General features: G+C 51.9%; 5 protein-coding genes across 5 annotated transcripts; 2 read left to right on the top strand and 3 right to left on the bottom strand.

Moving 5' to 3' along the window:
- Positions 1-125: 125 nt before the first annotated feature.
- BKA58DRAFT_356412 (Fructosamine kinase-domain-containing protein) lies at positions 126-1,606 on the bottom strand (the record flags this gene model as incomplete). Its single annotated transcript, XM_046168656.1, has 4 exons — positions 126-1,014; positions 1,065-1,238; positions 1,291-1,412; positions 1,459-1,606. 4 exons carry the CDS (start codon positions 1,604-1,606, stop codon positions 232-234), a joined length of 1,227 nt encoding a protein of 408 aa, XP_046027098.1. The 3' UTR covers positions 126-231.
- Positions 1,607-2,063: 457 nt separating this feature from the next.
- Positions 2,064-7,275, top strand: BKA58DRAFT_427811 (NACHT and WD domain protein; the record flags this gene model as incomplete). Its single annotated transcript, XM_046172992.1, has 5 exons — positions 2,064-2,098; positions 2,367-3,060; positions 3,110-3,306; positions 3,369-6,416; positions 6,447-7,275. The coding sequence occupies 5 exons, from the start codon at positions 2,064-2,066 to the stop codon at positions 7,156-7,158; spliced, it is 4,686 nt and encodes a 1,561-aa protein (XP_046027097.1). The 3' UTR covers positions 7,159-7,275.
- A 76-nt stretch (positions 7,276-7,351) lies between these two features.
- Positions 7,352-8,553, top strand: BKA58DRAFT_466974 (TatD family hydrolase). Its single transcript, XM_046175046.1, has 2 exons — positions 7,352-7,473; positions 7,535-8,553. Exons 1-2 carry the CDS (start codon positions 7,396-7,398, stop codon positions 8,456-8,458), a joined length of 1,002 nt encoding a protein of 333 aa, XP_046027096.1. The 5' UTR covers positions 7,352-7,395; the 3' UTR covers positions 8,459-8,553.
- Positions 8,554-11,432, bottom strand: BKA58DRAFT_379250 (Six-hairpin glycosidase-like protein). Its single transcript, XM_046169795.1, has 2 exons — positions 11,174-11,432; positions 8,554-11,102 (listed from the first exon to the last, which is right to left on the bottom strand). The coding sequence occupies exon 2, from the start codon at positions 11,053-11,055 to the stop codon at positions 8,584-8,586; it is 2,472 nt and encodes an 823-aa protein (XP_046027095.1). The 5' UTR covers positions 11,056-11,102; positions 11,174-11,432; the 3' UTR covers positions 8,554-8,583.
- A 726-nt stretch (positions 11,433-12,158) lies between these two features.
- On the bottom strand, positions 12,159-13,908 carry BKA58DRAFT_310176 (WD40-repeat-containing domain protein; the record flags this gene model as incomplete). Its single annotated transcript, XM_046167283.1, has 2 exons — positions 12,159-12,834; positions 12,899-13,908. The coding sequence occupies 2 exons, from the start codon at positions 13,906-13,908 to the stop codon at positions 12,159-12,161; spliced, it is 1,686 nt and encodes a 561-aa protein (XP_046027094.1).
- Positions 13,909-14,467: the final 559 nt, after the last annotated feature.

Raw genomic sequence — 14,467 nt, 5'->3', positions numbered from 1 at the left:
GATTGCAAGGGGTCTGCTTAGTCAGCGTGAAGGCTGCCAGCACCGCCTGATGACGCGTTGACAGCCGAAACGCGGGTGGCCGCCATCTGCCATCACTAAACCTCATCAACGCACAGACGTGCTCTCATCGAATCGTCATCAATCATTACGATACGAAGCTCTCATGCGATACAGTATCCCAGGGCGAGGAATGTATATAAACCGGCGCGCAGATGTGCGGCAAGACCTCCATCAGAGTGGCAACTCTTCTTCCTCCTCCTCCTCTTCTTCCTGCGCACCGGCCTCGGTATCGTCGACGACCTCATCAATCCTTGCACGACCCGATTGCAAGCTCTTGACGCCAGCAGCTTCTCTCGCGAGTTTATCCATCGCAACTTTCAAATCATCTGGGCAGAAGAGCTTGCACAGCGTAGTCATATCATCGTACACGACATCGCGTTGCTGGGATCCTGGGATGTAGATCGTGTTGCCGATATTGAATGTTAACGAGTATAGCAGGTTGCGCGCATCCCAGTCCTCGACCGGTTCAGAAACCGGGAAGTTGCGCTTGTAGGCCCGGATATATGCCTTACTGCTCAAACGATGACGCGGCGCTCTCCAATTACCAGTGTCATATTCGTTGTGCCCATAGAAGGAGCAGACATCGAACACGAAGGCCTCACCCGTTTTGGCGTCCATCGCGGTGTTCCCATCCCAACAGTCACCATGGATTAGACACGGTTTCAGAATACGCCCTTCTGCTTGGAGCGGCAACAAAAGACGGGGCACAACCTTCTGGAGCGTAAGATCGCATACCACGTCAAACTCAGGCCAATTGAGGATCGGCTTAGCCAGCTCCATCACATGACCTAGATGTCGGCCATATAGGGTGCACCACGAGTCTTCCCAAGTATCGACAGCCTGAGCGATCCGGGCGTGGCATGTCGAGAAGTGGAATCCGAATTTGCCAGCTGGTGAGACAGATCGTTGATGCATGTCAGCGAGTCCTGCAGCCAGCTTGACCGGATCTGCGGGCTTTTGACATTAGCATCTGGATCTCCGAAGTTATGCTGAAGCACGCTTACCTGTTCGCCTACATCTCTAAAAGCCGCAAGTAAGAAATACGTCTCTTCTGCCCCTTCGATCTTGCCCCAGGCATATGGCTGGGGTACGAACGAGGGCGAGATGGCATATATGGCTTTGAGCGACTCGTATTCGCCTTCGCACATATGCCTTCCTATCTTTCCGAGGGTTACAACCTTTGGGCCGTCAGTGCTTGATATCCTGATAAGTTTGCTCAATCAGCCAGACCTTCAGAAAGTAGTTGTCATTCTCCCCCGTTGGAAGTCGCACCACGATCTTGGCCGTCTTGCCCCACAGCGATTCACCGTAGTTGTATGCATCTGTTACCTGAGTTCCAGGAATCGGGAATGCTGGTCCAAGGTAAGTGCCGGACATGAACAGAAATTGCGACATTACCTGCGACAACCCGCTCATCTACCTTGTACGATCCGCTGGCCTGCGGTGGCAGGAAGGGTTCGGTTGGCGTCTCTTCCAAGTCCGCTTGCGCCTTGCCTATGGCGATCTTGGATATGGTGTGGACGTCTTCTGCCACGGTAGTACTCATGATGTCTTAGCGTCTGGTGGTGATGAGAGAAGGCTTCTAGTAAGTGTAGGGTGAGCCTCCCCCGATAAGCACGGGCCTCTCACCGTACAATGTCGTCAGTGGAAGGCGCTGTGTTCCTTCGCCAAATAGCCGCTGAACGATGATTGGCTGAAATGTCGCAATCCGCGTGGGCTTATATTGGTGGGTGCAGAGATAGCCAATAGGCGAGGAGAGGTGGTGAACGACAGTACTCGATCACACTGACAAGAGAAGCATGCATATGCGGCACGGCAGAGAGGCTGACACACGAGCTGATAGTACCCCGCACCACAGGGCAACTACCTTCCCGTCCTTGCAACCTTGGGAAGCAGCCTGACGGCCTGACTAATTAGCCTCTTAATTCCTTGGACGTATCTCAATTTCACAGCCTTGGACGCGATGGCGAAGTCATTACTACTATTCTTCAGGGCTATCATCCATGCTGCATATACCTTCGTGGCTTAGTGACACATGGTAATGTTCGATGGCATCGAGGCCTAGTGTAGTAAGCATATCTGATCTCAGCCTTGTGCATGAAAGCTAAATTGACGAAGCTTCATAGGCTCCGATTGCGATCAGAGCCGATACCCGAAAGCGATGAGAACGACAACCTGGACACCGAGTCGACCTTTCATCGGACGGAGCTTCAATCTACCGACAGCGGGCAAAATACCTCCATAGCCTCCCCAAGGTTCAAGACCAGCGCGCCCTCCAGGAGCGGCTCGTTGATATCGACGACGAGTACACTCAACGCCGGAGTCCTCAGCAGACCCTTAGCCCATAACAATCGATCCCGCGACGAATTAGGACTGCATCTCGTGATCGATCGACTTGAATCAAGCGGGGATATAGTCTTCGTACACGGTTTGGGAGGTCACCCGTGGACTACATGGAGCTGGGAGCGCGATCTGAACAACTTCTGGCCGAGCTGGCTTGAACATGAAGGGGCATTATCAACATGGAGGGTCTTCACGTTTGGTTACGATTCCAATTGGAGAGGGTCAGGAGCTAATCTCAATATCTCCGATTTCGCGAAAGACCTTTTGCTCCAGATTTTGACTTTCACCAGCTCGAACGGGAGAGCCGTCAGGCCAAAGAAGATCATCTTCGTTGCCCATTCAATGGGTGGCTTAGTGGTCAAGAAGGCATACCTGCTGGGTAAACAGGATTCACAATTCGCCGACATTGCCGCTTCGTTTTACGGCATCATTTTCCTCGCGACCCCTCACCGCGGAGCGCAGTCGGCGTCCACCCTGAACAACATCCTTGCAAGCCTTCCCTTGGGCCCACCGTCGAAAAGCTATGTCGCCGAGCTCCAATTACACAGTAATACCCTTCACGAGATCAACGAGCAGTTTCGTCACCACTGTTATGACCTTGCCTTGATGTCATACTTTGAAACAGAGAAGACCAGCATCGGCCTCAAAGATGCGATGGTAACCGCCCCGCTTTCTTTGTACTGTGATCCTGGACTGACGCCTAAAGATTGTGGAAAAAGATTCGGCTGTCCTTCAGTTACCTGGAGAAATGTCGGGCTCACTGCGCGCAAATCATCACACCATATGCAAGTTCAAGAGCCCTACAGACACTCAATATATAAGAGTGAGAAATACGATCAGCCATTTCGCTAGAGAGGCTTCACCAACTGAAGGTATGATTCATAATTTTGGGTCCTTACAAAAGTAACACGTGCTGATGTACGAACAGTTCCTGCTGTCGACCTCGTCGATCGTATCGAAGATAGCCAAAAGATCGCCGCGATTCTGGGCGTCCACGAAGATGCTGAAGACGATCTCAAATCCAGGCATGGCAGGATTATGGACGGAACCGGCCAATGGCTTCTACAAAAGTCGGACTTCACACGTTGGAAGAGCTCGGTGGGCGATCGCACTACTCCGGTCTTCTGGCTATTTGGACTACCCGCGAGCGGTAAGACGGCCCTTTCCAGTATGGTGGCACATCACTTGAAGGACCAAAAGACGAGCTGTCAGTATCACTTCTTCTCGACAGGGCACCAGACAAAGCGAACTGCCGCATACTGTCTTCGTAGCATCGCTTCACAGCTTGCCCAAAAGAGCCAAGTGTTCCGAGAAGCCTTGTTTTCTTTCCATGCCGAGACCGGCATCAAGTTCACTTCGCAAGATCAAAACTTTCGCACAATATGGGAGAAGGTCTTCGAAGGCATCATCTTCAAAATTGCGTTCCCACAGCCACTATTTTGGATACTCGACGGGATAGATGAGGCCGATTCGCACTCACTGGTCATCAACTCTCTCCTGAGAATACGGTCAGCTACCGCTATCAAGATCTTCCTGAGCAGCAGGCCCATGAAGGTACCCACCGCAACTAAGGGCGAAGGATCTCCAGTCACCGTACGCTTCTTGTCAGAAAGCGATACAGCGAGAGACATACGAGCCTATGTGGCCACTTCCATACGCGACATCTTGACAGCTGCTGAGACTGTTCAACAAGACATCGTCGAGAAGATTCTGGCAAAAGCGTCCGGGTCGTTCCTCTGGGTTCGTCTTTCCTTGAGATCCCTCCGACAAAGCTGTCATACTCAAGATGACATTGATAAGGCCTTGACCGAACTACCAGCGGGCATGGTGGGTCTTTACGAACAAATGCTAGCCAAGCTTCTTTCGCAACCTGAAAGGACTCAAAGCCTCGCACACATGATACTATCATGGGTTAGCTGCAGCTGGCGGCCCCTGGGACTAGAGGAGTTACAGCTTGCTCTCGAACCTACATTCACTGGCTTTTTGAATCTTGAAGATACCGTCAATCAGATCTGTGCACACTTTGTCAACACTGACAACGGAAAAATAACTTTGATCCATGACACCGCGCGTCAGTTTCTCACAACCAACCAAGCTACCAGGATCGCTTTCGTTCAACCTCGTCAAGCCCATCTCCAGATTGCGGAACGTTGTCTCGGATACCTGTCCCAAGATACTTGGCCCCGAACATTCCATGCAATATCAACAGCCGATGTTGATCCGAAACGAGGCATTCGGAGCAACCGCCTTCTCTTAGCCGAACAGGGTGCTCCTCTGCTGGGTTATGCTACATGCTATTGGGCATATCATATTTCCAAATCCCCAACGGCGAGCACCGAAATCACAAACGCACTAAAAGTGTTCTTCTCTTCATACTGTCTCTCCTGGATTGAGGCTATCGCGTTATCCGCCAACCTACGCTACTTGACGAGATCAGCGAGGTATTTGAAAGCTTATGCAAAGAGGAAAAAGCATGCTAGAATGCATAAGGACTCGTCTCCTGTGTTGGATAGCCTGACCAAATTACCAGAAGATGATCCAAAGTGGCTACAGTCATGGGCCATCGATCTCATCCGACTTGTTGGAAGATTTGGTTCCATTCTCCTAGCGAAACCATTGTCGATCTACCAAGACATTGTTCCTTTTTGCCCGAAAGGTTCGATGTTTACTCTTACCTATGGAGAGCACAAACTGGGACAGCTCACAGTTACTGGACTTCCTTCCGATGGCTGGGACGATCGCCTAGCTCGTGTCAGCGTAGGCGACGATTACATAGCTTCGCAGGTACTGGCGACAGAATCATACTTCGTCACGTTGATCAGTAGTATCGGTAGCATCCTCGTGTGGCATACTGAAACATGTGAGAAGGCACGTCGGATGGAAGTAGGTGAATACGTAGCGGTGGTGACTCTCAACAATAGTGGGACGTTGTTGGCGACAGCGAGTCTTAGCCATTGCGCGGTATGGGAACTATCGTCTGGTCGATTGACGTCGCGAATTGACAACTCAACGACGAAGCGAATCATCGCCATGTCTTTCGCCAACAACGACGCGCATCTTGTCGTTGGGTCTGACGACTGTTCAGTCACTGTACACGACCTTTCAACATCAAGCATAGTGCAGCATTACGTTTTCGAATCGCCGAGTCAAGATTACAATGGCTGCCCTACGGCTATGGCAATCAACCCAGACGCGACCGCTGCCGCCATAGCCTGGCGTGGCAAAGTGCCTCTGATTTGGCACTTCCAAGCCACTGCGCTCCAACCAGCTCGGATACGCCGGCTTCGCTCGTCTATAACATCACTTTCAGGCCCAGAAGATCTTCGTTGGCAAGTCGACGGCGATTCGCTCTTCATCCTCTGTCAAGATGCCAACTTGGTAGAGTGGCGACTATTTGATGACCAGCAACTTGCTTACCCTCATCTGAAAGCCCGCGAGTTTGCTATAAATTCTGAAGGTAGTCTTTTGCTCACGTCAGATCACAGTGGAACGATCAGCGTATGGGCCTTTCCGCGCCTGTCTCTGATATACCAGCTTGGTAGCGTCAACGACTTCGTGAGGGACGTAGCATTCAGCCCAGATGGTCAGAGGCTCTATGATGTGAGAGACTCGGTATGTAATGTCTGGGAGCCGGACGTTCTCGTTCGCCCTGATGAGCACGACATGGAGGACGAGTCTAGCCTGGATGAATTGAGCTTAGTTTCTAGCGAGCCGACCATGTCGCACATCGATAATACCAAGGCCTTCGTATCGGCGGTATCTAGTAGTGGATCTGATACTTATTATTGTTGCGGGAGGGATGATGGCTCGGTTATCATCCACGAAGTTGCAAACAGTACCCCCATTCGCAAAGTCTACACCCACTCATCCACCACATCCGTACTTCGTATGCAATGGTCACCATCCGGGCGATACATGGTATCCAGCGACGATTCTGCTCGCGTCATCGCAAAGAGATTAGAAATGAAGGCCAAGGATCAGTGGCGCGTCTACCCAGTGCTAGACGCGCGGGTGTCAGAGCCTGTACATCAATTTGTCTTCAGTCCAGACGAGCAATATTTGTTGATATCGACATCATCGACCGATCAGCTATACGATACACGATCGAAGCAGCGGCTGTGGTTCAAAGACTGGGGATCTAGACAGCGTCGCCGTTGGGTACAGGATCCTCTGGATATAACGTCACTCATTTGGCTTGAGCCTCAATTACTGACCAGCTATCAATGGTCCACTATGAGCGTGCAAGTCAGTGTTGCGATCGAGTCCGAGCCAGAAATAGAACAGGAAGAGTGTTCGGAGCCGCAAAAGCATGATCATATCGAGAAAATCGTCGTGTGGGCGGAAGCCATTCCATCGAGTGGACAAATTCTGTACGGCACGCTCCCAGCGAGCCATTATCAAGGAGTCGTATCTCAACTCTCTCATTCTGGTCTCCATGTGGAAGCGATAAAGATGTCTCGCACGATCGAATCACGAATCGCGTCCTTTACACCGGAGTGCACACCAGAACTCGCTCGACGCGCGAAAAGACTAGTGGGCATCACAAAAGGAAGAGTCGCGTATCTAGACCACGACAACCAGCTATGTACTTGGGATTTAGAAAACGGTATAGATGGGATGCAAAAACATTTTTTCTTGCCACGGGACTGGCTCGATACGAGCTCGTTGGAAACAGCTCTGATCAACGAAGAAGGGACGTTTTTTTGCCCTAAGGGAGGCTACGTGGCTGTTGTTCGGAACGGGCTGTCTTTTTAAGAGTAAATTTCAACTACCGGATAAAAACCATCGCGATGGAAAATGCTTTATGCATGATGCCAGTGAGCAGAGAGCAGCCGCGGCCTGAATCCAAGCGACTTCATCCACTTGATCCACTTTACTGCACGTGACCAGCACAATTCCGAGATCGGAAGTGTCACTTCCGAAAGTGACGCACCTCCAGGAGTTGCATCGCCACGATGTTCACCATATCACAGTCCTCCATCTTGACACAGAATGTTACCACCCACGCTATTAGAGGGATTCCCCGGTGAGGCACCCTCTGCACCTTCCACGACGCTCCGGTACGCAGACGTACGCGCACCCATTCCCGTAATGATGCGACTTGGCTGAACCAACACGTCAATGTATCCAGGTCGCCGTCACTGCAACTGCCAAAGAGTTCGCCGGTATCTATCGAGGCAAACAATACCATGAGCCAGACTTCGATACCGTGCTCGACCGCGCATCAGCCGCCGGTGTTGAGAAAGTCATGCTGACAGGCATGTACGCATCCGACGCGTCTTTCAATCTCGACATAGCGCGAAAACGACCCGAACAATGCAAAATCACAATTGGCGTGCATCCATACCATGCATTCGAAGCAGACGAAGGTGGAGAAGAATACTACAAGAACCTGTCCGACAGCATCACAACGACCATGGAAGAAGAGCCGCACCTCCTAGCCGCGTTCGGAGAGCTCGGTCTAGACTACGATAAGCTGGCCGAAGCCCCTAAAGACGTTCAGATACGCGTGTTCAAGCGTCAGCTCGACATGATAGTAAGCGCAGGATGGAAACTACCCCTCTTCCTCCACTGTCGCGCCGCATTCGAAGACTTCATCGCCATACTCGAACCCTACATGGACCACCTGCCTCTACGATCCGGATTAGTCCACTCTTTCGTCGGTACCACAGCGCAGATGCAGACTTTGATCGCCCTGGGGCTACATGTCAGTGTCAACAATTTTGCTTTCCGGGACCGCGATAGCTTGGATATGATTAGGCATGTACCCTTGGACAAGTTGCAGGTTGAAACGGATGCCCCGTGGGGTGATATCCAAGCTTCTAGTGAAGTAGCAAAGGCGTATTTGAAGAACGCGACGAAGTGGTCGTGGGGGAGCAGGAAAAAGGATAAGTTCAGTATGGGCGATATGGTGAAGGAGAGGAATGAGAGTTGCAGTGTGGAGAAGGTGGCCTTGGTCGTTGCTGGGATTAAGGGTGTTGATGTCGAGGAGGTTGCGGAGAGGGCGTGGAGGAATAGTGTGGATATGTTCTTTTCGCGTGAGGAGCATAGATGAAACTTCCACATCAAGACGGAAATATGGCATGATGACTTGGCTTGGGTAAAGTTTCTTAGTAAACACGTGATGGAAATAACCTAGAAGAACGAAGATTCGGAATTCGCAAATCAGCTATGCCACCTCTACTTCGTACCATTGGTACCATTCCCATTCATCGCTGATCCATTCGTCAGTCCTCCATTCGTTTTAACCCCATTCGACCTCGTCCCATTGACCCCACTCTTCTTCGCCCTCGGTACCTCAACAAGTACCTTATACGTCTTCCCAGCCGTAACATTCTTAACAACGCATCCCTCCATCTCCTCCCCATCAACCACAACCTTAACGTCCTTGACATCTCCCCTCTTGATCTGAACATCAAATACCGCGCCTCTGAACTCCCTCCTCACCTTCATCTCATTCCAATCACTCGGCATCTTCGGCGCAATCTTCAGACCCTCTCGCACACCCCTCAACCCACACAGTCCCTCGATGAAACATCTATACACCCAACTCACAGTTCCGGTGTTGAACAGCTGGCTTGAGCGACCGGCTGTGCGGTCTAGATGCTTAATTCCATACCCACCGCGGTAGTAGTTAGGAATAAAAATGGGGAGTTGACCACGGCGAATCAGATCCTCTTCATCTGGACCGGGGATCATAGCGCGGAGAGTAGCGTATGCGCGGTCGACTTCATCGATATCGTAAAGAGCCCAGGCGTAGAACGCAGCTGCGTGGTTGTACACTGAGCCATTCTCGCCTTGACCGGGGTACTTCTGCGTTACGCGACCGACATCTTCGCGCATGGCGGTGAAGGGGGGACCGAACATGACGACGCCGTAGGGTGTCGTGAGTTGTTCGTCGACCTGGGGCAGGATTTTCGAAATCTGCTCTGGAGACGCTGCGCCACCGAGGATAGACCATGCCTGCGGGTTCAACCAAATCCGACCTTCATTGTCGTCTTTGATGCCGAACGTCACGTTGTCGTCTGTGATACCACGGGCGAACCAGTCGCCATCCCAGAGATGATCGTTAGCTGATTCATTTACTTGTTCCGCGCCGGTGCGGTATTTCTTTGCGATATCAGGTTTATCAGTGTCTTCGCAGATTTGCGCCCATAGGTTGACGGCGTAGGCGGTTGCGACGGTGAGCCAGCCGGACACACCGACGCCTTTGGGACCGACCATGTTCATCGGGTCGCACCAATCGCCCTGCGCAATGTAAGATAGACCGCGGTCGTCTCTTGCGTTTGAAGACAGGAGCCAGTCCATGGCGCGGCTGAAGCGCTCGAAGACTGTGAATGTGTCGCCGTACATGCTGATCACTTTCTCGTCTAGAAGCGCGTAGTCGCCGGTTTCGCTGAGGTAGATTTCGAGGGCGATGGGTAGCCAGACGCAGTGATCCGTGTGAGGGATTTGGTTGATGTACTTGAGTACCGCTCCCTTGGCTAGTAGAATACCATCCGGCATTGAGCCGTTCTTTTCTTGTTGACCAACCGCTGTGGTGATAGCTTTTCGCGCTACTTCTGGTTTGATGAAGCTCATGCCCATGTTGTCTTGAAGGTAGTTTCGCGTTTGAGGATCGGTCGTGAGTCTGTTTACGTCGCCGTGGTAGTACAATTGTCGGGGTAGCCAGTTGTTGACCAGGTTGTCGAGATCTTTGTCCGGAGTCTCGAGACGTACGCAGCCGCTACCACGTTGAATGTAGTCTTCGTAGTCTTTGGCCGCTTTAGCAAACGCCATCTTGTTTAGGTACTTCTTGCGCATGTCGAGTATTTCGGTTTCGTCGTATGCGGGGCCGAAAAGGAATCTGTATTCTTTGCTTTCGTTCTCACCCAGCTCGGCCCAATATTGAACGACTGCGGTGGGGGTTTCGTAACGGGCGTCGCTATTCGAAAGCTGTGACTCCTTCAGTGCCGATGGCGCTTGTAGGCCTCCTTCGCCTTCGAAAGCTTCTTGCTTCGCTTCCCATGAGACTGGTGTGGTTTCGCAGAGGAAGTAGGTCTTATCCTTCAGGTACTTCGTCTTGGGGTAATCTTCGGCTTTTTGGTATGGAGTTTTACAGCTTCCGACCACGCCCCCAACATTCGTATTCCACTCCGCCTCTTGGTTCATCCACGACATGTAGCCCAATGGGAAGTAGGGGTAGACACTCAGATTGCGCTTGCGACCTGAGATGTTGGTCACTTTGATGCTCCAGAGTTCAGCAACATCGTCTGTAGGTAGCAGAAAGGTCATCTCGACACGGATGCCAGATTTCTCCACAAGCCATTTGATGTCGCTTTTGCCTACATCGAAGGTGAAGCGGTCCAACTTTGCCCTTACCGGCTCGTACGGCGCCGAGAAGATCTCGCCGCTCTCCTCATCCTTGATATATACGAATCGGCCAGGGTGGTGAGCATAGTAGTTTTGTTCCGGTTGCATAAAGGTCTTCGCTTCGAGGTTGGGCGCGTAGGCATATTTGGCGGGCTCGGGTTGCATGTATTGTGCAGTTGCAAAACCGCGACATGTGACCTGAATCATCATACGTTGGTTCCATAGGAATGCACCCGCTTTGGGCATCTCCGTTGGGCTTGTGAGCTCATACCGCTCGCCATTTTGGGTAGGTTGTATCATGGTGGGAATGTGAACAAGGATAGTACCTGTGATCTCCGCGGGAAACTCTTATACCACGACGGGATGGTTGGTTATACAGGGATGTGACGGCCGACATGGCTTAGGAGGCGTAGCTTACTGTGTTTAGTGACACTGCACAAGTCAATTGAAACGCGGGACCAATGCAGAACCAAAACGCGTGACAGGCACAAAGTCTTAGCGTTTTCGCTGATTAAGTCTACAGCGGGAGTGTCAAACTCGATGCTCGTGAACAAGATTGCTAGCAAGGCAAACGAAGGTCGTCGATACTCCTATGAGAAGAAGCAGCAAGAGCGCAAGCTTTGGATGACCTTGAAAACGAAAGTCCGACCAGCGTGCAAATCGTGAAAAGGACGACGAGGGATTTTCGCAGGTCAGTCATCTGTTCCTTGATGGTTCATATAAGGTACACAGCACAATAAGCCGCACCGCGTGGGGCTAAGCGAATGGCGGTGTGGGGTTCAGGCTGAAAGGGTACAATGTAAGCGCGGAGACGGTTGCCCGGACCGCAACGCCATTAGCCAGCCGTGAGGCAATACTGCGAGTCCCAACATGTCGAGAACTCAACGATCTTCGCATCGTCAATATGCGCACACGATCCGGATTGCGCAATCCGAGCAACCGATTAGTGTGGGACAGCGGCGAAGATAACGCAAAGTGTATGGTGGCGTATGCGCCGATGTGCCGAAAGCAACGTGTCAGCTGCTCGCAAGATTGTGTGATCACGGGTGACAAGGAAGACTATACCGTGCCGGCGCCGATATCCGTTGTATCCACGGCCACTGACATTGATTGTGACCAAGACTCGCTACCGGTTCCCCCATCCTGGGTATGCCCAGTGCTGCAGCCCTGCGGAAGATGTTGGATTCGTGAAGTGTCAATTTGCTCTTGGCTGCTATTGGTACGTATGAAATATTGGGTGATGCAGTCAGACTGGCGAGAAAAAGCAAAAAGCAGGAAGGGTGGGGTGATTTACCATGACCAGCGATCGAAAAACTCTGGCGACACTGAATAGGATACCAATTCTTCATGCCAGCAAGGGCGATTTCGAAGCCGAGGTATCGTTTGCCAACTGGCGCAAGACTCTACTCGGCAGTGTACAACGCCGCACCGTTTTCAGCCTGACTCTCTCTAGTGGCTTCGTGCTGTGAAGTTGCTTTGCCCGACGTCTTCGTGATCTTGACATACTTTCCCGTCTCAGGAAATGCTTTCTTTGTGACGACCGGAATCGGGTCTTTATCCCACCACGATGGAAAAGCTGGGACGCTTGTTCGCCAGAACCGCGCAGTCCCATCGCCATTGACACTCAGGTACACATCATGTTCTTCCTTGTCTCGGAACATACCGCAGAGACTACCCGTAACATAGTCAGCCGCCGTGCCAGCAGGTCGCCAGAACAGCTCTTTCGCGTTGCTTTCCGTATCGTAGATCAGACTTGAACCTTCGTCCGACTCAATACCCAGTAATCGACCTTCGTTCATCCATAGAACAGCGTGGATCTCAAACATACTCAGTCGTTCTTTGCCCTCGATCTTGAAATGCTGAAGTATCTTGCCGTTGGGACCATCCAAGGGGTTCCAGACGTATGCTTCTTTACCAGCGCAAAGCGCAATCTCTGATCGCGTTGGATGCCAGTCAAAGTACCGGCACCAGCGGGGAAATTTCTCTTGCATGATTGCTACCTTTCGCCCGTCTGAGACATCGTGAACCTGCACCACTGACCCATTCTTGGTGCTCCATACGATAAGCTTTGAGTCTGGCCTACAGATTAGTAGACCGAGTTAGCATATGTCTTACGTGGAGTCTGTAAAGGAGTGGTGCTCACGAGAACGCGCCGGCCCAACTCTGTCCACCTAATTTGTCTGTAGCCCAAATGAGAGCCCCAGTTGAGACAGAATACACTCGTAGCGAGCCATCCCAAGACACCGTGGCAACACACTCCATGTCCGGGCTCATAGCCGACCACATGATGGCATCCGTGTGTCCAGTAAGGCGGTGCATCTCTTTACCTGCTTCCACATCATAGATAACGACGAGCGGCAAGTCTTCCGCTGGGCGCATGCCGCTTTGGGTCGAACGGGTGTTCGAATGGTACAGCATCAGTCTTCCGTCCTTGCTGAAGCATTTAGACCTGAAGCCTCCCAGTGCCGCGTTATCAATGATGGTGTTGTGGCGCCTACTATGGTCGGCGGCTACATGACTGAGCGCTTTCATGAACTCTGTATGAAGCGAAGACGCAGCGATGAACTCCCTGGTCCATTCGTGGCTTGCTGCAAGTTCGGGGGCGATTGCATCGATAGCTTTCGTAGCCCAAACGGAGGGATCGATCGGCTCTTCTTTGTCGAGTGTGCGACCGTTTTGGTCTAGATCCCAAAGGATGAGCTGGCCGGTTGTACGTTCGCTACGCTGTGTCTCATCGACGATGGAGCTCACCAGGGTGTAGCCAGGTCTCGGAGTCCCTGAACCGGAGGTTTGCTCAATCTCTGCATGACTTTCCCCATGGGTATCAGAAGGCCGGAACGCCACCGATCCAGCTCCCTCGAGGACCTCGCACAGCTGTCGGGTCTGAATGTTGTATATCAGGATTCGGCCCACGTTACTGCTGATGGCCAGCAGTTTCTTGTCAGAGCTCACAGCAGTATCGTAACTTTGGTGTGTAATATCGAGTGATTGTGGCAGATCGGCGCTGAAGTTGATAACATCGTGCGTTTGCGACCACTCCTTCGGGTGACCAGAGGCATATTGAGCGGGGACGCCAGCACGTTCAAAATCTTGGGCCGGTTCAACGGGGAAGGCAAACTCCTTCATGAATTCTTCGCGCGAATAGAAGGTCATGTTGAGGATGAAAGTCGACGGATGCGGTTGTGCGAGTCCATGTTCTCTTGTTGAAGATGGCTGCCTAGCCAGGCGAAGCGGGCATGGATCGACAGATGACGTGAAGGTGCGCGGAAGCCAATCATGGTTAAGAACTAACAATTTTAGGACAAATCTGGTACTACGCATAACTGTGGTGTAGCCTGCGACAACAACATGTTAGGCAACCAGATGACGACAAGCACGGCTGGAAGTCGCGACATGTTGCCGAGAAGTAGAGAAGAAAGTGTATGAGCTGAAACGAAACGTCAATCCCACCTATGCCGTACGCCCATCGATGCTCAACTGCTCCGAGGACCAGGAGCAAAGAGGATGCAGCAGCAGGGTAAAGCCGCCAGATAGGCTCATTGCATCCACATCACCGACGAGCTGTCACCGCAGAGCGGATCAAGCCTATCAGGACGTATCAGCATCACTCTTGGGCGTTGCCTTTGTTCAGCAGCCATTCATCTGGAGATGGAGGGAGAGCCCCGGCTACTGAACCCACAAACGCAGTCCAAGGACCGCGAATGCGAAACGC

This window comes from Alternaria rosae (genome assembly GCF_020736505.1).
Source record: "Alternaria rosae strain MPI-PUGE-AT-0040 chromosome Unknown BKA58scaffold_3, whole genome shotgun sequence".
Taxonomy (NCBI): Eukaryota; Fungi; Ascomycota; class Dothideomycetes; order Pleosporales; family Pleosporaceae; genus Alternaria; species Alternaria rosae.
Note: the sequence above shows the minus strand (reverse complement) of the source record. Positions and strands in the feature narration are given on the sequence as shown.